Source organism: Chrysochloris asiatica, unplaced genomic scaffold (genome assembly GCF_000296735.1).
Source record: "Chrysochloris asiatica unplaced genomic scaffold, ChrAsi1.0 scaffold00083, whole genome shotgun sequence".
NCBI lineage: Eukaryota > Metazoa > Chordata > Mammalia > Afrosoricida > Chrysochloridae > Chrysochloris > Chrysochloris asiatica.
Window position 1 is genome coordinate 7,943,191 of NW_006408601.1, and position 25,149 is coordinate 7,968,339.

The 25,149-nt window shown below is 46.0% G+C and overlaps 1 protein-coding gene across 1 annotated transcript in view; it reads left to right on the top strand.

Moving 5' to 3' along the window:
* The window catches only part of OTOG (otogelin), an 89,978-nt gene that overhangs the window by 26,795 nt on the left and 38,034 nt on the right, over positions 1–25,149 (top strand). Inside the window, exons 20-31 of the mRNA XM_006865829.1 lie at positions 1,306–1,380; positions 1,595–1,638; positions 2,333–2,486; positions 6,194–6,301; positions 11,831–11,969; positions 13,972–14,106; positions 14,396–14,542; positions 14,794–14,913; positions 16,559–16,675; positions 17,325–17,481; positions 21,624–21,650; positions 24,068–24,250. Coding sequence (XP_006865891.1) covers positions 1,306–1,380; positions 1,595–1,638; positions 2,333–2,486; positions 6,194–6,301; positions 11,831–11,969; positions 13,972–14,106; positions 14,396–14,542; positions 14,794–14,913; positions 16,559–16,675; positions 17,325–17,481; positions 21,624–21,650; positions 24,068–24,250 — 1,406 coding nt within the window. The remainder of the gene's footprint in view (positions 1–1,305; positions 1,381–1,594; positions 1,639–2,332; positions 2,487–6,193; positions 6,302–11,830; positions 11,970–13,971; positions 14,107–14,395; positions 14,543–14,793; positions 14,914–16,558; positions 16,676–17,324; positions 17,482–21,623; positions 21,651–24,067; positions 24,251–25,149) is intronic.

The following is a 25,149-nucleotide window of genomic DNA, read 5'->3' on the forward strand; positions in this document are numbered from 1 at the left end:
AGAGTTGCTCTAACAGAAATAACCACAAGTGAATGGATTCCTTTAAAGAATAGAAATTTATTTCCTCACGGTTTAAATCCATTGCCTTTCAGATTAATTCTAACTCAAAAGAACCTGATAGGACAAAGTAGAATTGCCCCATAGAGCTTCTGAGGTAGTGGCACAGTGGTTTAGGTGCTTGACTGATAACAGAAAAAGTTTGGTGGTTTGAACATATGGCAACCTTGGAAACCCTATCAGGCAGTCTCTGGTCTTATAGGGGCACTATGAGCCCAAATGGACTCAGTGGCAATTAAAAAAACAAAACAAAAAACTTTACAGAAGGATCCCTGGTATTGCAGTAGTTAAAGCACCCAGGAGCTAACCAAATAGTTTGTGGTTTGAACCCTCAAGTTTCTCTGTGAGAAAATGATTATAGTCTTGGTTTTTAATCTTTATGGAAACAGACTACCACATCTTTTTCCTGAAGAGTGGCTGGTGGGTTTGAACCACCAACCTTTCTGTTAACAGAGGGAGGCCTGGTGGCACAGTGGTTAAGAGTGCTCATGGTTTAGCAGGCACAGGCTCTCCCACCGGCCTAGGGGAAGATTGGAATCTTGCTATGTGGCTGTTCCTCCGTTCCTCATAGATCTCCGTGGTTGAACTTCCTTGTTTCTGTGTCTACGCTGCCCTTTTTAAATAGAAAAAGCAATTAGGTTTATGATAACCCTACACCAAAATAAGGAGCTCTGGTAGCGTAGTGGTTACGAATCAGGTTGAGAACCTCAGGGTCAGCAGTTTGAAACTACCAGCTGTTCCGCGGGAGAAAGATGAGGCGTTCTACTCCCATAAAGATTTACAGCCTCGGAAACCTTGTACAGGGTCTCTGAGTCGGAATCGACTCCATGGCACATAAGAATAATAACAGCACACTGGGGAACACAATTATTAAGTGCATGGTTTCTAACCAAAAGATTGTTGGTTCAAACCCACCAACCACTTCTCGGGAGAAATGTGGCAATCTGTTTCCACCAAGATTTACACAGTTCTCCTGTGTCCTATAAGGCAAATGGTTTGTGACGCTGATATGGCTTCATTAACATAACAAAGAACCCCTTTTCCCTAAATGGGATTGCATCCTCAAGGATAGATATCAGAACTCCAGTGAATATTTAGGGGTGACACAATTCAGTCCCTATCTCTAGGGCCAGGCTGGGTTTCCTGCTCCCTGGTGATATGTCACTTGTCACAGTAGATGCCATTTCTTCTCTCTTGTGTCCTATGCTTCTGAATGTGTTCACCCTTCTCTACTCCCTGGTTTTGTAGGAACCAGTGCTCCTGCCACTTCCAAGGAGTAGACTACCCCCCTGGAGACAGTGACATCCCGTCCCTGGGCCACTGGTGAGCTCCTTGTCCTCTCTCTAAATAGGAGTTGCCAACTGAAGAGAATGCAGCTGAGCAGAGCTTTCCAAGAATTGACACTCACCCTTCATCCACTCAGCTCAGGGAGCCTGGGACAGGGATCGGGGCTGTATGTGTGACCCCTGCCGTAACTTGGGGTCTCCAGGGCCCACGGTGACTGGGGTGGGCTAACCCCATGCCTCTTTCCCTGCAGCCACTGTAAAGATGGAGTCATGAGCTGTGACAGCAGAGTCCCAGGTAAGGGTGACGGGAAATGTGGGGTTTTCTGGGTAGTAAGGTTATATATTTCGAGCACAAATCAGGGAACTAGAGCCCACCCCAGGCCTTCTGTATTCCATGTCCTCTTGGGAAAGACTTTAGCTTAAAACGTGGTCTTCTCAAACCCTTTGTCAACCTCAGTCCACTCCAGTGACTGTCCCTCTTGTTTTCTGGGGCTCAATCTCCCTTGGGGACAGCCACCTGGAGTATCTGGGGTATCTGGAGTTCCTTGAGTTTCCTTGAGTCCTGGATTTCTTTGATCTGGGCCATCAAGGATCAAAGGGTTTTCCTTTAAAAAGCAGTCACAGGAGGCCTGAATGTACCATATGGGGCTTTGCTGAAGGCTCAGGAGACTGGGGTGACAGGACATAAGGGGGCAGGGAGAGAAAGAGGGGAAGCTTATGTCACAGAAATACAGGTAACAGGAAACCACCTCTCTCTATTGTTAATGACAGTTTTCTGGCCATCCTGCCACACTGTTTGGGTATCCCTTCCGGGGATGTGCACTTATGAACCCAAGCAATGTGCCAGCAACAGCCAGGGCCTGAGGAGGCACTGGAGTCCCATCTTTCTGAGTTCCAGATGCTGGGCTGGGCTCCCAGGTCTCCCTGACCACTTCATGCATCCTATGAATGTCCAAGTTCTTCACAGCATCTGCCCTCTTCTCTCCCAGCTGCTGCCTGTCCGATAGGCCAAGTGTTCGTGAACTGCAGTGAGCTGCACACAGACCCAGAGCTGAGCAGGGAGAGGACATGTGAGCAGCAGCTGCTGAAGCTGAGCATGCCGGCCCGCGGTCCCTGCCTCTCGGGCTGTGCCTGCCCACAGGGGTATGCACTCTTGTTGGTGTGGTCTCCCACTCCTGAGGGCTGACAGAACCAGGGCTCCAGGGAGGATCAGGGAAAACCTCACACAGTCTTGCAGGGAGACAGTAGCCCAGTGCTGAACAGAATCACCAGTAAGAAGTCTGGTAAAGAGCAGGGGCTTGGGAGTCCAGCCTCTTTTGTTTCTACATGGTTCTGCTTCTTACCAACGATGTGCCTGTGGACAAGAAAGCAGCCCCACCTCTCTGAAGCTCAGTTTTCTGATGTATAAGATGGGGCTAATAGCAGTGCTTACTACTTCAGTATATTGCTATGAGGATTAATGAGGCACCAAGGTAAAAGCACTGAGCGCTGTCTAGTAGCTATAGAAGTCCAGTGGACTAAGGAGTAAGACAAGAAGCCCTTACTTCCACTCAGCCTGCTTCTCTGCCATCATGCTCCTCTCCACAGCATATTTCAGAATCTCTGGGAGCTGTGTGTTGCTCCAAAGGACATGGGGGCTATTGCAAGCAGGACTCTGAGACTATCCACTGCTTCACATCCACTTCTGTATGGATGCTGAGCCAACAGCCCTGGGGTCAGCAGCTTGGGCCCCATCATGGTTATGAACAGACTCTGGACCCCAAGACTTGAGTCCTGGTTCCGTTGCCTACTAAGTAACTCGACTTCCCTGAGACTCCATTTCCTCATCTGTAAAATGATAGAGTATGCAGTGTATGTGAGCAGACAACAGTGTCCTCCCTGACCTAGGTTCCATCTTAGGGAGCCTGGAGAGGGCATCTGGGGCAGAGGCTGTGGTTTCTAACTTTGCATGCTCTTCCCGGTGATGGGCACTGTGGGAATTTAGAGATGCAGTCAGGTCTGAGAGATGAAGAGGATTAAAAAAGGCAAGATGAGAGCAGTGAATGATGGGCAGCAGGGAGGACCTAGTGACTAGAGAAATAGGGCCTGGGCCAAAGGTGGGAGGACATGAGCCCACCAGCCCCTAGCATCTGATGCAATTATGGGAGAGGAGAGGCATCTTCTAGGTTTTAGGCAGTGTGCCCGGCTGTCTAATTAAATCCTCAGAATGACCAGGGGGGAAAGAGTGTCATTATCCTAGTTTCACACATGAACAAACAGAGTCTTAGGAAGGTTAAGTGGTTTTAGCTAAAACATAGTGAATTAAACACATGCTTCTTTTCTGCTTCCTCCATATCACAAGAAAATATTGATAACGTAGTTTAGAAAAGAAAGGTATGAACCTGCAGGGACAAAGAGAAGAGGTGAGGGAATGACAGCGGCATGAGACAGGTTACAGGAAGGCAGGTGGATGTGTAGAAACTGACATCACAGAGCAGAGAGTGACAGCTGTGCTTGCTGAGGGACAGACCACACTGTGTGGAGAACTTGGGAGCCTCAGGAGGGGAGAGGGAAGGAAAGGGACTAGAGGGTGACCTGAAAGTCTGTGTCCCAAACCAAAATCAAATGCACTGCCACCAAGTCAATTCCGATTCAGAGTGTCCCTACAGAACAAAGAAGAACAGCCCATATCTGGTTTCTAAGGCTGATGTTTTTATGGGAGCAGACTGCCGCATCTTTCTGCCTTGGAGTGGCTGGTGGGTTTGAACTGCTGACCTTTCAATTAGTAATGGAGCATTCAATCACTGTGCCACCACAGGGCTCCTTTTTCATGCTATCAAAACAAAACAAAACAAAACAAAACCCACTGCCTGGGGTCAATTCTGACACTTAGTGACCCTATGTTGTTGTTGTTGTTGTTATGTGCTGTGGAGTCGGTTCCGACGCATAGCGACCCTGTACAGGGTTTCGGAGGCTGTAAATCTTAATGGGAGCAGAAAGCCTCATCTTTCTCCCGCGGAGCAGCTGGTAGTTTCGAACTGCTGACCTGTGGTTCGTAGCCCGATTCATAACCACTACGCTACCAGAGTAAAACTGTCCCACAGACTTCCAGCGCTGAAGTCTTTACAGAATAGACTGCCACGTCTTTTTCCCGTGGAGCACCTGGCAGCTGATGGGTTTGAACTGCTAACCTCACGTTGACCACTGCACCACCAAGGGTGTGTAAAGAGCAGATGCCTGCTGCCACCCACCAGGAGACCAGTGTAAGAGTCTCTGGAGACACTTTGTTCTTGGGGCAGCAGGAGGGTGAGGTGCATAGTAAACATGGACATGTAGGGAAAATTTACCGCCACTCCAGATTGCTTTCCAGGATGGTCTTCCACAGGGTGGAGATAAAAGAAGATTCTTCTCTTGAAAATTGGCTGGCCCAAGAAAAAAAGCATTACAGAAACTGATATTTGGGGGTTCCCAACAAATTAATGGGTCCTGGTGTGGCACTGTAGGTTCAACATTGAACTGCTAACCACAAGGTTGGCAGTTCAAACCCACCAGCCACTCCTTGGAATCCTTACACAGGGTTTCTATGAATTGGAACTGACTTGACGGCACTTGACAATAACAACCACCACCCTTATACACAAGAAGCCCTGTTGGACCTGTAGAATAAGCACTAGACTGCAAACCACAAAGTTGGCAGTTCAAACTCACCATTCACTTCTTGGAAACTCTATACAGTGTCTCTGAGTTGGAACTGACTTGATGGCACTTAATAACAAAAACAACAACCCATATGCACAAGAAGCCCTGGTGGCTCTATAGAGTAAGCACTAGACTGCTAACACAAGGTTGGCAGTTCAAACCCACCCGCTACTCTGCAGGAGAAGGGCGAGGCTTTCTGTTCCTGTAAAGATATACAGCCTTGGAAATCCTATATAAGGTCTCTGTATACAGAGACTCCAGTGAGCTTTGTGATGTCTGACTTTCGTTTTCTTTTCATTTTTTAATAGTGAGGTATGATTTATATACAGTAAAATGCATAGATCCTAAGCATGAAGTTTGCTAAACTTTGACAAATGTATGTAACCTTGTTTCTCACACATTATCAAGATACAGAATATTTCAATTGCTTCAAAAAATTCCCTCATCCTTCCCCAGGACCCTTCATTAGTAGCTGTTCTGATTCTTGTCAACATAGATAAGATTTGCTTATTCTAAGACTTCAATATAATATCTGCAGTACTTTTGCACTTCACTTTTTAAAAACATGTAATTATATGAGTATCATTTAGAAAAATTAAATAAAATAGTAAGGTTAAATAACTTTTCCTGGGCAGATTCTAGATTTGAACCCCAAACTGCTCATTGCTAATGCCTGTGTTCTTGTCCCTGCCCCAGCTTAGACCCTGCTGATGCTTGAATCTGGCCGGAGCTATAGTCTGAGAATTGCAAATAATGCTGTTAGACAGCTCTGGTTCCCCGTGGGGGTGGGTGAGAGGTCATGAAACTGATTGGAGGGTGGGAGCCCTGTAGCTTTGGGGCCTGTGTTCTGAGAGGCAATGCCTGTGTTCATAAGTAAACAGCAGGTGCCTAAGGAGTGCTGGCATTCCTTCTTCCTTCCTGAGCTGCACCCTGCTTCCTCAAGGATGTCAGACTTGTGAACTGGGCCTAGTCTGTCCCTGGTTTGGCTAGTCACAGAGGGGTCTCGGAACCTCACTGGGTAGCAGAAGGATGGCTGGTGGGATCATGGCCACCAGCCTCTTCTAGGATAAATGCTGAGATCCCCCCAGGGTGTCCATGTGGCTGTGGGTGCTCCACAGATGGCAGGTGTAGGGAAGCATTCTTCCTGACCATCTGCTTGTTGGTCCTTGTAGCCTGCTCAGACACGGGGATGCCTGTTTCCTGCCTGAGGAATGCCCATGCACATGGAAGGGGATGGAGTATTTTCCTGGGGACCAAGTCACATCTCCCTGTCATACCTGGTAAGTGAGGGCGCTGCCCAAGCTTTGCTTTTTGCTGAGGGATGGAAAAGGGGAGAAAGCTCTTTAGTACAGTATATATAGCATTCCTTCTTTCACTATTTCATGTGGTTATGTAGGGGTCTGAAGATATATCTGCATGCATTTGTTGTTACTGTTAGGTGTCACCGAGTCAGTTCCAACTCGTAGGGACCCTGTGTACAACAAAATGGAATGCTGTCTGGTCCTGTACCATCTTCACAATTGTTATGTTTGAGTCCACTGTTGATACCACTGTGTCAATTCATCTTATTGGGGATCTTTCTCTTTTTTGCTGACCCTCCACTTTACCACACATGATGTCCTCAAAGGACTGATTCCTCCTGACAACGTGTCCAAAGAATCAGAGTCTAAGTCTCTCCATCCTCTATTCTAAGAAGCATTTTGGCTGTACTTCTTCCAAGACAAATTTTTTGTTCTCCTGGAAGTGCGTGGTATTTTCAATCTTCTTTGCTAACACCATGATTCAAATACATTGATTCTTCTTTAGTCTTCCTTGTCCAACTTTCACATGCATATAGAGCAGCTGAAAATATCATGACTTGGGTCAGATACACCTTAATCAACAAACGGACATCTTTGCTCTTTAACACTTTAAAAGGTCTTTCGCAGCAGATTTGCCTCATGCAATACACCATTTGACTTACTTAACTGGTGCTTCCATGAGCATTGTTTGTGGATTCAAGTAAATTGAAGTCTTTGACAACTTCCATCTTTTCTCCATTTATCATGATGCTGTCCAGATCTGAGACTTTCATTTTCTTTACATTGAGATTCAGTCCATACGAAAGTTGTATTCTTTGGTCTTCATCAGTATTTTAAGTCCTTTTTGCTTCCTTCCAGCAAGCAAGGTTATGTCACCTGCATATCGCAGGTTGTAAATGAGTTTTCCTCCAATCCTGATGCTACATTCCTCTTCATATAATCCAGATTCTGAGATTATTTGCTCAGTCTACAGATTGAATAAGTATGGTGAAAAAAGACAACCCTGGCATGCACTTTTCCTGATTTTAAACCATTCGTAGCTCCTTGTCCCTGTTTAAATGACCGTCTCTTGGTCTAAGTACAGCTTTTTCATGATCACAATAAAGTATTCCAGAACACTCTTTCTTTGCAATGTTATCTGTAGTCTGTTGTGATCCACACAGTTAAATGCCTTTGAATAGCTAATAAAGCACAAGTAAACATCTTTCTGGAGTCCTGGTGTGGTACTGTGGACTAATGCATCAGACTGCAAAGTCATTGAACTGCTCCTTGGAAACCCTATACAGGGTCACTATGGGTCAGAATCGACTCGATGGCACTTAACAACAACAACAACAAACATCCTTCTGGTATTCTCTGCTTATAACTAAGATTCATCTGTTGTCAGCAATAACATTTCTTATTCCATGTTCTCTTCTGAATCTGGCTTGGATTTCTGACAGCTCTTTGCCCACATGCTACTACAGCTGTTTTTTTTGGTTTTGGAACTTTTAATTGTGAATTGAGTGAAGGTTTACAAAGTAGATCATTAGTTTTACATTAATCAAATTATACACTTGGTTTCATCTCAATGATTGCAATCCCTTCCATGTAACAACAATTCCTCCTTGTGATTCTTATTTCCATTCCACCCTCCTTACCAACCCTTCTCAACTTGGTCCTTAGGAAAATGTTGCCCTTTTGATTTTGAATAGCTGAACATTGAGCCATGAGCATGAGTTCCATCCCAGACCTGAAGGATGGTGGAGAGCCTCAGTTTCAGGTTCCTCTTGTTTCTTTCTGACCAGTAAACCTGGTCTTTTTTAAGTTCCACATTTTGGGTTTTGTTCCACACTTCCTCTCACTCTATCCAGGATCTTCTAGCACGATCCCTTTGAGAGTCATTGGTAGTGGTAGCCAGGCTGCTGCAACCACTTTTGAATTATCTTCAGCAAAATTTTACTTGCATGTGATATTAATGATACTGTTAGATGATTTCCACATTCTGTTGGGTCACTCTCCTTGGAATGGGCATAAACATGGATCTTCCAATTGGTTGGCTAAGTAGCTGTCTTCCAAATTTCTTGGCATAGATGAGTGAGTGCCACCAGCACTGCATCAGCTCATTGAAACATTTCAATTTGTATCCCCTCAATTCCTGGAGCCTTGCTTTTCATCAATGCCTTTAGTGCAGGTTGGACTTCTTCCTTCAGTATCATCAATTCTTTATCATAGACTACTTCTTAAAATGACTGAGCATTGGCCAGTTCTTTTTGATACAGTGACTCTGTGTATACCTTCCATTTTCTTTTGATGCTTCAGCATCATTCAATATTTTGCCCATAGAATCCTTCAACATTGCAACCTGAGGCTGGAATTTGAGTGTGAGCTTCCCTTTTGACTTTCTAACTCCAAGTCTTTGCACATTTCATTATAATATTTGACTTTGTCTTCTCAAGGTGCTCTTTCAAATTTTCTGTTTAGCTCTTTTGCTTCCAATTGCTTTAGATTTCCTATACTTAAGAACAAGCAAGTTTCAGTCTCTTTTGAAATTCGTTTTGATCTTTTCTCTTTTTCCTGTATTTTTAATGGCCTTTTATTTTTTTTCATGGATGGTGTTCTTGATGTTATTCCACATGTCTTCTGGTTTTCAGTCTTTAGTGTCTAATGTATCAAATCTGTTCATGAGATGGCCTCTAAATTCAGGTAGGCTATATTCAAGGTCACATTTGACTCTCATGGACTTGTTTTAATTTTCTTCTACTTCAGCCTGAACTTGCATATGAGCAATTGATTGTCTCTTTCACAATTGATCCTTTGGCTTTGTTGTGGCTGATGATGTTGAGCTTCTCTGTTGTCTCTTCCTACATATGTAGTAAATTTTATTCCTGTATATTCCATCTGGTGAGATCCATGTGTAAAGTAGCCTCTTTTGTTGTTGAAAAAAGATATTTGCAATGAATAATCTGTTGGCCTTGCAAAATTCTATCATGTAATATCCAGCATCATTTCTATCACCAAGGCCATATTTTCCAACTACGGATCCTTCTTCTTTGTTTCCAACTTTCACATTCCAACCATCAGTAATTATCAATGTATCTTGATTGCATGTTTGATCAATTTCAGATTGAGGGAGCTGTACGAATACTTCAATCTCATCATCACTGGCTTTAGTAGTTGGTGTGTAAGCTTGAATAATAGTGGAATTTACTGGCTTCCCTTGTAGGTGTGTGGATAGTACCCTATCATAGACAGCATTGTACTTCAAGACAGATCTTGAAATACTTTTATTTTTGAAGATGAATGCAACACCATTCCTCTTCAATTTGTCATTCCTGGCATAGTAAACCATATGTTTTTTTGATTCAAAATGGCCATTCAGCTTACTAATGCTTAGGATATTACTCTTTATGCGTTCCTTTGCCTTTTTGATGACTTCCAATTTTCCTAGAAGGAACATTTCACATTCTGATTATTAATGAGTGTTTGCAGTTGTTTGGTCTCATTTTGAGTTGTATTCCCACAGCCAATGAAGATCTCCAAAATTTTCTCCATTCATGTCATTATGGTCAACTCTACTTTGAGGAGGCAACTCTTCCCCAGTCGCATTTTGAATGCTTTCAAACCTGAGGGCCTCATCTTCCAATACTATACCAGGCAGTGCTTTGCTGCTATTTGTAAGGTTTTTAGTGATTGAACATTCAGGAGAGGTCCGCCTCTCCTTCTTCCTAGTTTGTCTGAGTCTGGAAGCTCTGCTGAAACCTATTCATCCTGAGTGACCCTGCTGGTATATAAATGACTAGTAGCATAGCTTCCAGCATCACAGTAACACACAAGCCACCACAATATGACAAACTAACAAATGAGTGTTGGAACTGGATGCACATAAAGGAATAGTTTAGGTTGGGTGTATGTTTGTATTTGCATGAAAACATGTTTGTTTGCATGTTTGAAGTCATGTCAGTGTGTGTGCATGTCTATAGGTGCATGACACCTAACAACAACAACAATACATGTGCAGAACTTCTCAAGGTTCTCTTTGTGAGAACATGTTACTGTGTCCCAGATCCCAGATGCTTTCCCGTAGACAGGTGGGCTCTGGAGGTGCATCTGTGCTGTTGTAGCCTGATGGTTCTCTGGGATCTGTTTACATGGATGGGGCCTGGGTACACATCTCTTCCTGACTCTGGCTTCAGTGAGGGCATGCTGCTAGCATGAAATCAGCCATGGTGGGAGTGTCTGCAGCCCTGCAGAGATAGCAGGGTTATGATAAGTCATGTAGGTGAGTGTGTGATAGGATGGGCACATAGGCCCAGGAAGATGCGGAGTGTGTTTGTGCTACATCATGTGAGGCAGCCTTCCCCTTACTGTTGCTGTCATCCATGTATCCTCAGATGGCACATCTTTACTTCTGAGGATTTTAGCTCCAGGCTTATTGTCGTTCGGTCCAACCCTACACCTGTCTTTGTTCTTCGAGATTTCAGTATCCATTTAGAGATGATGTTTCTATTTCTCTGGAACCTTTCATTCTTCTTCTTCTCTCTTCCAGTGATCTTTTGCTCCATCCAACTTTAGCTGCTCCATCCAAGCCCCCACTCGCACCCTAGATCTTGTCATTCCCAATAACTGCATCCAACCCTAGCTCCACTCCATTACCCCCTGTTTCTATGAGCCAGTCCTTCTACTACGCTGACTCCCCCAAGCCTTCAATCTTATGGGGATTTCTAACCCATAGACCCCACCTCCTCCTTTCTGCTCTTTCTTACCTTCCTCAGGTTCTCTCTTTTCTTCTTACCCACGCCCCTGGGCCTTCAGTAACTTCACTTCCTTGAGTATAAACATTACCTCATTCGATTGTATTTTACTTGTTGTGCTTTGCAGATATCACTTAAAAAAAAAATAAAAATGAAGGTTTGTTGCAACCCTGTGTTGAGGAAGTTTACTGGTACCATTTTTCCAATAGCATGTGCTTACTTTGTGTCTCTGTATCACATTTTGGTAATTCTCCCAATATTTCAAATTTTTCCTTAATGTGATTGCACATATAATAGACTATAGTACAATGTAAACGTAACTTTCATATGTGCCAATCTATGTAACTCACTTTATTGTGGTGGTCTGGAACTGAATCTGCAGTATCGGAGGTATGTCTGTACGGTCCAGTTCTCTTGTACCTCTCGCATTTTGCTGTACTTGTTGGCAGATCACAACCTTTTGCTTCCTCTGCACTTGCATTCACATAGCTGAATGTGGCTAAAGGAAGATACATAATCAAGCTGACTGGCCTTGCTTGACATTTCAGCTCCATTATTTATTGACTGTGCCCCTTAACTTCTGGACCCCAATTTTTTCTATGTAAAGTGGGAATCACAGTCTTGCCCTCTGAGCTTCTGTTGGAGGTTGGTGACATTTGTTGACCCTTAGCCTAGAGGCTCACAGTGGGCATACAGTAGGTGATGGCTGTGTTATGGCTTTCAAGGTGTGGTGTGGGTGATGCCCTGACAGCTGGTGTGGACATGTGTGTTTCAGCGAGTGCCAGCAGGGCTCCTTCCAGTGCACTCTCCACCCCTGCGCCTCCACCTGCACTGCCTACGGTGACCGGCATTACCGCACATTTGATGGGCTCCCCTTTGACTTTGTGGGGGCATGCAAAGTGCACCTGGTCAAGGTGAGTTCCTGCATGTGCTCCCATACTGTGCTATGGAGACCCAGGGCAGCCAAGGCGGAGTACCTGTCAGGGCAAGTTGATGCTGTGGACCCCAGCCTGACGTTTAATTGCAGGGAAGAAAAGACCCAAGCCCTGGTGTGTGGCTCTCTAGAGATGGAAATACTTGCTAAGAAGTAGGCTCAGGGCTGACAGAGCCCACCAGTAGTCAAACAGCCCACTCACCCTTACAGCCTGCCCCATGGGATCCTGAGGTTTCTCTGTCTGTAATAATAAGAGCAGATGCTCTTTTAAGGAACCCTGGTGGCACAGTGGTTAAGCACTCAGCTGTGAGCCCAAAGATGGGTGGTCTGACCCCACCAGCTGCTCCAAGGTAAAAACATTTGGCAGACTGCTTCCATAGTGATTACAGTTTTGAAAACCCTTCAGGGAAGTTCTCCTGTGTCCTGTAAGGTTGCTATGACTTGGGATCAACCAAAGGCAACAGGTTTAGTTTGATTTATTGCTTATTGAGCTTTTATTATGTGCCTGGTGAGCCATTTCCCCCGAGATTAATCCACTTAATTCTCACACCAAACCTACAAGGTAGGGTTCATTGACCCCATGGCAAGTATCTTGATTAAGATCACACAGTTAATGTGAAGGACTTTAAGAAGTTTGTGGGGGAAATTCAGTTATCTTTTCATTACACCTTTCCATTAACTTTGAAAAGCCCCTTGTAAATGTGAGCTGGGGTCAGGTTTGAAGCAGGAAATCTGACTCGAAAGTTGATGTGCTTAAGGAACCACGTGCTAAAGCCATAAACTGACCAGGAATAAGAGAAATGGTGATGTGGATTGGCTCTGTGAGGCAGGATCCCATCCAAAAGAAGAAAAGGGATGCCAACGGGAAAAGGCCGAGGGCTGGAGACACATCCAGGGGACACTGGTTTTGCTACGGGCCTGTTCATAATAACACAGTAAGAATGAAAAAACCGTCCATGGAGTGGGTCCTGACTCTACGGCAGCCACTCTACTGGGGTCTTGTATGTAATGTCAAAGACGTCATGAGATAAAGATTATGGACCTCGTGCCATTTTATTTTTTTAAATTTCAAATTCTTTACTAACATAGTCTTTACTAACATTTACATAGTCTTTACTAACATTTAAAACAATATTGAAATGTGTGTTGGAAACAAGTAATCCTTTTCACGTATTTTCTGTTCCTTTCCACTGAATAATCACTCCTAAGACTCCTGGTGTGGCACTATAGGATCAGCACTGGAATGCGAACCACAAGGTCAGCAGTTCAAACCCTACGAGTTTCCGAGGAGCAACTGGTGGGTTTGAACTGAGTCAGAACAGACTCGACCAGCACTTAACAACAGCAACAGTCTGGTCTGAGTCCTCCAAGGCCATTTCCCATCACATACACACATGCACACAGAATATTGTCTAGCTTATATAAACAGGATTCTGCAACTTGATTTTTTCACTTTTCTTGGACATCATCTCAAGTCAGTATGCATAGATCTGCTTTCGTCCTTCTAATAACTGTGTAGAGTTCTACAGAAAGGTTGTAGCCTGCTTATGATCTCCTATTGATGTGTATTGAGGTTGTTTTCAATATTTAAACACTAAAACGCAGCGAATACTTTTGGGGATCAATCTCTAGCTTCTATGTAAAAGTTATGTACTGTTGAAATGCTGTTCAATGCTGGCAAATTTCCTTCCCCAAAGACTTCTGCTGTCATCAGCAGTGTATGTAAGGCAGTGGCCCTGCCCTCTCCCACTTCTGCCAACACTGATCATTCCCATTTTGTATGAGTTGCATACATTTTTGAGAGCCACTACATACTCAGCACTGTAGGAAATGGAACTGAAGTAAATAGCCCAAGGTCACACGTCTAGTAAGGAGTAGTTAAGGATTCAAAACCCCTTCAGAGTTGGTGTCTCTACCTTAGTGCCGCTCAGCAGGATTTCTTCACTCCTTGGCTTTATTAGACTAACGTATTCTCTCCTCAGAGCACGTCAGAGTTCAGCTTCTCTGTGATAGTAGAAAACATGAACTGTTACGGCTCTGGCATCATCTGCAGGAAATTTATTTCCATCAATGTTGGGAACTCACTCATCATCTTTGACGATGACTCTGGAAATCCTGTAAGGCTTCATATAGGCGAAGGTTGTATAGCTAGAAGGTTGTATAGGTTCCAGGTTACCCAGAGGGCTGGGGGCAGAAGAGGGCTAAGGTCTAGAGTACTGCTGAGTGAGGAGCCCAGACTGAATTTCTTGATTGTGGTCAGGACTACAGAGGTCAATATAAGGCATGGAGGGAGGCAATGGAGAGGGTGAAGCCCTGGGGCTAGACAGTGATTTGTAGCTAGATCCAGCTGATCTAGGCTTTGGGAGGCACTCAGGCTGCATTCTTGACCATCTCTGTCTCCCCCAGAGTCCTGAGAGTTTCCTGGATGAAAAACAGGAGGTCCACACATGGCGAGCGGGATTTTTCACACTGGTACATTTCCCAAGGGAGCACATCACTCTCTTATGGGACCAGAGAACCACAGTGCACATCCAGGCTGGGCCTCAGTGGCAGGTAAGCATGTGACCAGTCCAGGACTAAGCCAAGTCACTGCGTGTCCTCGGGTGAGCTGTACCCTCACTGAGGAGCTGAGAGCACCATCTCTTCTCTCCTATCCTCTCCATCCGTCTGTGTCCTCTCCTCTCTGACCTTCCCGTTTCCTTCTGCTGCACTGAGTCCATGTTAGACTTCTGGGCTTGTGGTGACCCCTCTACCCATGACTGACCCCTTGAATTCCTATGACTAACTGTGGCCTTCTTGCTCAGGGACAGCTGACAGGACTCTGTGGAAACTTCGACTTAAAAACCATCAATGAGATGAGAACCCCAGAGAACTTAGAGCTAACTAACCCCCAGGAGTTTGGCAGCAGTTGGGCTGCAGTTGAGGTAAAGTTTCCCAAACTGATTCATACCTTTTACCCAGAAGGGTGCTTGTCAGCATTGGGAGGGCCTGGCTCCTAGCCAGGGGAGAAGACAGCAGTACCCTCTCAGCCTCCAACCCAGCATCCCCAGCCCTAGACTGCCTTATAACCTGAGGACATGCATCTCATTGCCTTGTAGGTCTGCTTGCCCTCCTTGCCCTGGATCAAGCCTTGGTGGGTTGGGAGAAGACAAAGTCTCTGTCTTAGGAAAGTTGACTGTCTAATTAGGAAAAGTGAGGCTCATTTAGCTATGACCATCTTATCCGTCTCTGTACCCCCAGTGCCTGGCATTAGGTCTAGCACAGAGGAGTGACCAGGAGAGATTCATATAGGTTAAGGTGACCAGCGGAGCCTTCCTGAAGAAGGTGGGGCTAGTGCTGCTGGTCCTTGAAGTAGGTGAATGTATCAGCAAACAGGCCTCTGAGAGGAAGGGCCATGTGAGCAAAAGTGGGAATGAGGACTTCAGATTTGTCTGACTGGAGCTCTCGAACTGTGAGATGAGGGGCAGGGGAGACACAGGGCACTGGGAGTGTGAAACCTGATTTTTGTCTTGGATCCTCCACACTGGTTAAGTGATTCTTGAGTACATTCCATCTTCTCTGTGGCCTCCTGTGGAAGGAGGGCATTGTGCCAGGAGATGGGTGAATAAATTCACCTCACATGACAACTCTGACTATTTAGAAAAGGTTACCTCATAAGCTGTGTGGAGAACTATCTTGAGATTTGTGATCGTGTACACATATTTGCCTTTCCTGTCATTCCCTGCTGGGGAGCAGACAAAGATGAACCTGTGTAGATGTGTGTGGGTGTGAGAAGCAGGTGATCATGACTTATGACTTCTCCGTAATCCTGAGTTGTCAGAAGGTTTGCTCCCATAGCCTCAGAAAACAGTGTCCTAGCCCATTCCCATTTTAGAGCAGCTGAGTAGGGGGCTTGTGGCTCCATACCCATGTGCATTCCTTCTGTCCCTCGGCATACACAGGAGGGATCCTGTGAAAAGGAAGACCTGAGGAAAGAAGACATGGGAACTTATCTACTATTGTGTAACCATAGGACCACGAACCTAGTAGCTAAAACCAGTACACATGCAGTCGTGTTTCCTCACCATTTCTGTAGGTCAGGAGTCAGGGCATAGCTTAACAGGGTCTCATGAGGCTACAATACAGATGTCAACCAGGGAGGCATTCTTATCTGTAGGCTCAACTGGGGAGGAATGCAACTCCCTGCTTACCTGGTTCCTGGCAGCACTCAGCTCCTGTAAGTGTAGGGCCAAGAGTTTGAGGTTATTTTGCTAGCTGTTGGTCAGAGGTCACCTTCAGCTCTTAAAGACCACCCACAGGTTCTTGCCATATGAGGGTCCTCAACATGGCTGCTTGCTTCCTCACAGCCCACAAGGAAGAGCAAGATGAGCTCTGCAGTCTTCTGTCACATAATCATGTAACCACATATGCACAACCATGCCCGTCCCATGATCATTGCTATGTTCTATGAGGCCCAACTCATAGGGGGCTCTGACACTCAAGGGTATGACCACCAAGAGGTGAAGACTATGGGGCCCACCCTGAGTCTGTCGACCACACCAAGAGACAGCCCCACCTTTGTCCCCTCAGTGCCCAGACTCCCTGGATGCCCGGGACACATGTGTTCTGAATCCTCTCCGAGAACCATTTGCCAAGAAAGAGTGCAGCATCCTCCTCAGTGAGGTGTTTGAGAGCTGCCATCCTGTGGTGAGTCTCCTCCAGTCCCTCTCCCACTTCCCTGAGTCCTTTTTGTGCTCAGACACCCCTGTGTCTGGGACGGGGTACCACTCAGGCCTACAGCTGGAGACCCAGCTCTTCTACTCCCCTGCCTCCAGTCTATTCAGACAAATGTGTGTTATTTTTCTTTAGCTAGCCAGGGACAGACAGACAGACAGCAGGATCTTCTGTGCCATGTTCAAGCCCATCTCAATCTGGCTTGCTATCCTTGCCAGGAAGTTCTTCTGAGTAATTAGCCCAAACCCCTCATGCAGAGTTATCCATGTTGCCCGTCTGCCTTCATTAGAGACAGAGGAAAACTGGCACTTAGCAATGCATGGCACCCTCTAGGGCCTTAAGGGCTGGCCTTGACTATCTCTGGTCCTGGCTTGGAAGCTCAACCCCCACACCTGTTCCGCAGCCATATCCTTAGCCTCTGGATCAAATAGCCTAGGCTCAGAGAGGAGAGAATTGAGTTATCCAGTTCTGGTTTCCCTCCCAACTGGCTGCCTTCCTCCCCTCATCCCACTTCAGACATCCCTCCATGTTAATGCTGCTCTCAGAGGCTGGGGGACATTCACCAAGAAGGTGTGGCTCTTTAGAGCCTGGCCTCTGACCTCTGAATTTTGACTTCTGTCAGGTTGATGTCACCTGGTTTTACTCAAACTGCCTGACAGACACATGTGGGTGCAGCCGCGGTGGTGACTGTGAGTGCTTCTGTGCCAGCGTGTCAGCCTATGCCCATCAATGCTGCCAGCATGGAGTGCCTGTCGACTGGCGGACCCCACACCTCTGCCGTGAGTATCCCAGTCCGATCATCCAAGGAAGCAAAAGCAGGCTACTTCTCTTTGAAGGACTGTTTACTCCTATTTTACAGTTGGGGAAACAGAGGCTTAATGAGAGAGAAAAGATAACAGGTCCAAGGTCATTTAGGTTAGTGGTGGAGCCAAGATTCATTCCAGATAGTTTGGCTGCAAACCTGTGAACTTTATCTCTCTGCTTGAGCCGTCAAGAGTCCTGGGTTCCAGATTCAGAACTGCCACTTGCGAGCTGTGCAACCTCAGACGCGTCGTCCAACCTTTCTGGGGCTTGACTTTCTTGTCTGAAAAATAGGAATAGGCCTACCCCACCAGAATTGTTGTGATAATCAAACAAAATAATGACTATGAAGCCCTTTGTTAACAGAGACCTGTGGACCCTATCAAAGACAGCACAAAGTATTGAGCGCAAGCCTTTTTAATTGCATGCCAAATCAAGTAAAAATACTTTGAGCACATACGTAACCACACACGGGTACATACGTATGTAAAATATATACATATATATGTTGTTGTTGTTGAAGTGCTGTCTAATTGGTTTCTATGACCCTGTATAGTGACCCTGTATAGGTTTTCTGAGGAGTGGCTGGTGAGCTTGAACTGCCAACCCTGCGGTGGCAGCCCAGTGCTTATCCTACAGCACCACACCAGGAATATATATATATATCTGTTGTTGTTAAGTGCCATTGAGTCAATCCCAATTCATCGCAGCCCTGTACAAGGTTTCCAAGGAACAGCTGGCAACCTTTGTAAATAATCTTTGTCCCCAAAGTGGGATGTGCTTACATCAGGAAAACCCACTGGTGTGCAGAAATAAAAAAGTAATCAATCAATCAATCAAATAATTAGTTAATTAATCAATCATTAAAACTTATATATATGGGGAAGAGTATAAGGGTAAAGGCACTAGAGGTAAATACTGCTATAAACACAGTCCTGCAATAACACTGATCCACAGGTAGTTACATACATGACACTCAGGCTGAATGGCTGTAGGACTCTATGGCACTTAACAACAGATATATATATTCCTGGTGTGGTGCTGTAGGATGAGCACTGGACTGCCACCCACAAGGTTGGCAGTTCAAACTCATCAACCACTCCCTGGAAACTCTATACAGGGTCACTATGAGTACCCACAAATATATATATAGGTTTGACTCAGGATATTTGCACATGGGTGTTTGTTTGCCTTTGCTATAAATATATCCATGAATGTGGTGGAATATTGTTGTTGTTGTTAAGTGCCATTTAGTCTGTTCCAACCCATAGTGATTTTGTATAGGGTATCCAAGGAGTGATTGGTGAGCTTGAACCGCCAATCTTGCGGTTCAAACCGACTTTGCAGTCCAGTGCATTAACCTACAGTGCCACACCAGGGCTCCTTGGTGGAGCATAGGGCAAAATGATGTAAACTTCTTAGACATTACCTAACACTTTAAGGGATAAGTCACTGGGCCTGGGGGCTCAGGACCATAGTTTAGGGAAACACCAAGGTCAATTGGCATAACATAGTTCATGAAGACAACATTGTGCAGCCTACTTTGGTGGATTGTTGTTGTTAAGTGCTGTTGAGTCATTTCCAACCCTGTATAGAAAAGATTTACACCCTCGGAAACCCTGTACAGGGTCGCTATGGGTCGAAACCGACTTGACGGCACTTAACAACAACAACATAGAGTTTTCAAGGAGTGGCTGGTAGGCTTGAACCTCCAACTTTATGAGTAGCAGTGCTTATCCTTCAGCGCCACACCAGAACTCCACTTAAGTAAGTTACCGCCAGGATTTTACAAGCTCATGAGCGGCCATCTAAGGTTCAATTATTGGTCTCTGTCTGTCTGGAGGAAAGAAGAGTGATGAAAATTGAAGATGCTTGCAAACGATTAGTCCAGTAGACTAATGAACCATGTGAGCATCAGTCTCCATGGTCCTGAGGCCAGAAGAACTAGATGGTGCCTGGCTACCATACAAACTGTTCTGAAAGGGATCACATTAGAAGGCCTTGGATAAAGCGGGAGACAATGTGGAACAAAACTCAAAATCATAAACAAACAAACAAACAGGATTACTGGTCAGACAGAGATGGGTGCAGCCCTAAGACTATGGCCTTTGGTCACCCTTCAAGTCTAGAACTGAGTTTACCACCATGGTTCAGTTTTCAGCTAAGCAATAGATAGCCATATGGGGGGAACAACAACACTAGTGAGGTTTACACACCACAGAATGGTCGATGAGAGCTGCTGAGCCCAGGGCCTCCAGACAGGATGACCCAGGAACCAAATGATGAAACAGAATCTACCTCTGGCCTCCCCTTTTCTCTGCCTGTTTTTCCCTGAGACCTTTCTGCCCCAGATATCCTGGGACCTCTTGCAGTCTATCTCCCCGTCTACTTCTCTGTTAAAAATCCTTCAGGAAGAGGAAGCAAACAGGTGTTTACTGAGGACCTACTGTGTGCCTGGTTCTGTTCTTATGTATATAAACTTATTTCATATCCGGGACCTGGGTTGTGTGCAAAATTTATAGTAGAAGATCAATATTACTGATTTGGGTGCAAGTTTTAAAGAAGTGAAGATCAACATTACTAATTTTTCCTTTAGCCTCAGTCTCCAATATGGCTCAACAAGGCTCCGTTACTAATCTTGCATTTATTTACAGTGTTGACATTTTATTCATCATGAATTATTTGCATTAACTTTGATTTTAGAAATAATCACATTAAAATACTATTTATCTTTATTACTGAATTTGTTGGCATCCCTTAAATTTTGCACACAAGATGGGTGTCTCACCCTAGTTCAGGTACTGGCAAGCCCATGAGGTGAACACTGGTTTCAGTCCCACTTTAGAGTAAAGGAAACGGACCTGCTTGCCTCTTGAAAGCAAAGAGTCGCAGAGCTCTCTTCATGCTCCAGGTCAGTCTTCTGAATCCATAAAGGAGGGAACTGAGGCGTTTGTCCAGAGCCACATGGTGGTTCACTACATAGCTCCAGGATCTTTCCAGAGGGCAGTGCCAAATGCAAATGAATAACACTGTAGGTGTGGCACTGTAGGATCAACACTGTAAGATCAACACTGGACTGCAAACCACAAGGTCAGCAGTTCAAACCCATCTGTCACTCCTCAGAAATCCTATACAGGGCTGCTGTGAGACAGAACCAACTTGACAGCACTTGGGGTTTGGGGTGTGGGGTAGAGTGGGTGACTCTCTCCAGACCATACCTATGTGTGAGAGACAGGTCCCTCCTAAGCCTTTATCCCAGGTCCACTGAAATGCCTCTTCATGGATTTGTTGCTGGCTTTAGGTGCTCTGTGCAAGATCTCCAACTCCTGACTTTCACCAGTCCCAAAGTCTGAAAGACAGGACTCCAAGGTTGAGGACACCAGGAGAACAGGCTGTGGTCCTAGACTAGGCCACTAGAGGGCGCGCTGAGCTCACTCATTTCAGAACTTGCCCAAGCTTGTCTGGTGGGCAAAGGAAACTTCTGGAAGTGGAAGAAGCAGCCAGGTTTCCCAGAGACTCCTGGTCCCTTTCTCACCCAAGGTTCTCTGACACATGGACTTCCATCCTGTGCTTGCATTCCTCCAGGGACAAGAAGCTCAGCACCATATGCAGCATTTCTGATCATAGCTTCCATTCCCTGGTTCGAGTCCTGTTCTTCAGGGCCACACAAACCACATCTTTCTGTCCATTATTCATTCATTCACTTGTTCACTCATTCAGCAAACCCATGCTGAGTGCCGACTCTGGGCCAGGACTGACCTTTGTCCTGGGGGTACAGAGAAGAGCCACTGATACGCACAGGATTGTCAGCAGTTTAAACCCACCAGCCACGCTCAGGGAGAAAGATGAGGCTGTGTGCTTCTGGAAAGTTTTACAGTCTTGGAAACCCTACATATGGTCGCTGTGAGTTAGAATCAGCTTGGTGGTGGTGTCCTTGGTGTGGGTTAGTGACAATCCTTAAATAATCTGAATCCAGGGACCACCCCTGAGTTCTGGAGTTTAGGAGGCAGGCCAGTCTTAGCCCTTGGACAAAGAGGGAGAGCTGGGATACAAGGGACCTTGGCTTTGTATCTGTTCCAGGCTCTGGCCTGGCTCTTAACAAGTCTCTGTTCTCTTTCAGCATATGACTGTGACTTCTTTAACAAAGGTAAGTCTCTCCTCCCCACATGGGGTCTTGGGCATTGCCATCATGTCCTGTTGCTACATCAGCCATCCTGAGGCTCTGCCGGTCCTGGATGAACTGTGACCACCCGGCGGGCTGTGCAGCATCTAGGGATGACCCTGGCATTCTGTCCTGGCAGCATCTGTAGCCTCTGCTCAGTACCCAGGTCAGGTCAGACAGGGCCCAGCTCCCGGAGGTCTATGCTTATTCAAGGCAGTTTCACTAGGAAGTAAAACCCCATTTGCACTGATGTGCCAGCCACACGACCTTCCAAATCTAGCTCATCAGGCCCACAAAATGCCTTCCTGAGTTTCCTGAAGATTTGAGTTGGCACAAGTAAATATAAACCTACGGCCTAACTCAACCTGCCAGATTCATTGTCAAATTTAACTGAAGTCTCAGTGTATGGGATAGGCTCCAGCTTCTAGATGAACAGGGGTAAAAATGCAGGTCATGACCAAAGATCCCAAGGGAGGTTAATGCCCCACAGTAGAGTCAATTGGCCCATTGAATCACTGTGGGGAGGGCTGCCCGCCACTGTTTCTATACTAACATCTATTGGGCTGGGTCTAGGTAAGACCTTGGAAGAGTTAGATACTCATCAGATCCTTGGTGTCATTCTCCATTGACTTCTGAGCCCTGGTCCCTCCACCAGGCACCATCTTGTCAAAAGCAGGTCTATGTGGGCCTAGGTCTAATTTCTTGTTTCTGGAACTATCAGATTTTGGATAGGAACATCACCTTGGCAAGAGTATGGTGGATGAAATGGAGAGGGACAGACACTTTGAGGATCTGTGGTGATGACTGCAATCCTGAAGAGCTTTTAGCAACAAAGGAATGAATCTGTAATAGTAGAATCATAGTCCCCGGGACAGACGGGGTCTGTCTGACATCAGGAAGTAAGACCCTAAGACATTTCAGCAAGACAGCTCGGAGCCGTTTTCTCCTTCTGTGGCATTTTGAGTGGCAGTAACTGGCAAAGGACAAGCTGTTTCTAGCATCTTACACCTCCTCACCCAACCACCCACCCATTCCTTGCTCTGTTCTTCCACCAGCATTTTCTCCAGTCTAGGCCTTTGCTGGGTGCTATGAAATTAATGATAAATGAGGCCCAGCATAGCGTTGCTGGAACTGGCTCACACCGACTCCCCAGAGTCAGTTTGTGTGCCCAGCAAATGCAATAAAACAACACAACACAACAGAAAATCCGGGTAAAACAACTACTCCTTCTCCCTTGTCGCTGCTCCCTTGATTTAAGATGGGATGGATTGGGTGGAGTTTAACTGCCAGAATGAGCTGGCTGCTTTCTTGGCTTCAGTGGTGTCTTCTCTTGTGGATGGAAAAACGGACTCTTCATTGCACAGGTTTCAATTAGTGGCTTGAAATCGGCCCTAGTGAGAGTATTCATACCATAGAGATCAGCAAGTACTACACATGGAGGCCTTCTTGCTTCATCTCCCTACCTATCCCCACCTAGTAGGTGAGCAGCTGTGGCTCATGATCTAGAGACATATTCTAAGAGCTGTGTGCACCGTGCTTCATGGGCTACTGGAACACACAGGAAGAGGGATATCTGTGTGTGGTGGGAGAGGGCACAGGGAAGGCTTCCTTGGTAACATTTGGGCCCCAGAGTCTGAGTAGGCACAAAATAAGGAAGGCCACACTGAGTGGGTGGGACAATTCTTTCAAGGAACAGCAGCGGCAGGGGCAGAAGGTATAGAGTGTGGATGGAGTGGTGAGGGAGGTTGGAGGGCGAAGGGCCTCCCAGTTCAAGCTGAGCTCTTGGGTTCTATGCTGAGAGAAATGGGAAGCCACTAACCTGCAGGGTTAGGAACATGAGTCAAGCTGCCATGGGGAGAGGACAGTAGAGTGGGAGGCACACCAGAAGCAAGAAGATTGTTAGAAATCTGTTGCAATTGTCCAGCAAAGCTATACCCCACTCAAACAACTCCAAGAGCCCAAAGACACCAAAGTTACACACTTTTGAAATAAATAGATAAACACTAACATTGAGCCCAAGCCATCCCATTCTTTGTTCCTTGGGGACAGACATCAGGTCTCATGTCTTCTCCAGAGGTGAGTTTGAATAGAACAATGACTAAAATGGTAAAGTTTCAGGCAGTGGGGTAGGCTCTTGGAGAAGCATTCTGGGACCTAGATACCTCCTGTGGGTGCCCTTCTCCAAGGCTCCCTACAAATCAACTCAGGCGCTGCCGTGCAGAGGGTCAGTTCTGTTATGGCTGGCAGCTTGGGGATCCTGTCCCTTCTCTCTCTTGGAAGTAATGACCCTGGGGCTGGAATGAGGGACGCTCCCAAGAGGAGCTCTCTGGTAGCTTCTTCCCTGCCTCTTGAGAGTGATAGATAGGATTTGGGGATGGGAGGTGGGCAGGGGTTATGACTAGGTCCCTTCTCTCTGGTGCTAGGCAAGGGCCCCTACCAGCTGGCCAGTTTGGTGGCCAGTGGTGCCCTGGTGGCCAGGAAAGCAGGCAGCAGTGCTGTGGTGCTAGTGAAGACAGAAGATGTGGCACCGGGGGACCTCGTGAGTTTCCTGCTGACAGCTGCACTGTACAAAGCCAAGGCTCACGGTAAGTAAGGTCCACCCTCCAGCCCATCCAGTCCTCGGGGGAGGGGGAGGGGTGCTGCAAGAAGGGAGGAGACTGAAGTCCTAAGAGCTGCCTTTAGTGAGCTGGGAAATGTGGGACTCCAACATAGATGATTTGGCTCCCCTCCCCTCCCCGCCCCCCCCAGTTGAAGTCTTCTGTCAGCCCCTGTATACACTACAAAAAGACACCTTCCATTTTCTCTGTAAACACACATGCACTCACACAATAAAACCAAACAGAAATGCCAGATGGAAGCAGCTACTTGTTCTCCCCTGTCCCCACTTTCTACTTCTTTTATGAGTTAAGCCAGCATAGATTGGGAGCTGGATGCCTTCTTGGTTTAATGTCCCTGCACAAGGAGATTCAGGGTGAAAAGCCAAAACTGAGGCATAGAGGGCTAGAAACGCACCACCACCTTCAGCTCCCTGCCTGAAAAAAATAAGAACACTCCCCCTTAGATGTTCTTGATGCCAAATTGGTGTGGCCTTCCTTGAAGGGAGGTGTCTCACAGCATTCCTGATGTGGCAGGCCGTTTGTTTAGTGGGGATTTTTTGCTCTCTATTCAGTATTTCTGATCTTGAATCAGAAAACCAAAAAGGAAGAACAAGCTCAGCATTTCTCAAGCTGCAGGAATTGAAGAAAAAATTCTGCCTTGACTTTCATTATGGAAAGATTCTCTGGGAAAGTTATTGAATGATGCAGAAAGCATCAAGAGAAGATGGAAGGAATACACAAAGTCACTGTACCAAAAGGAAATGGTTAATGTTCAGCCATTTCAAGAGGTAGCTTATGATCAAGAGCCAATGATACTGAAGGAGGAAGTCCAAGGTGCATTGAAGGAATTGGCAAAGAACAAGGCACCAGGAACTGATGGAATAAAA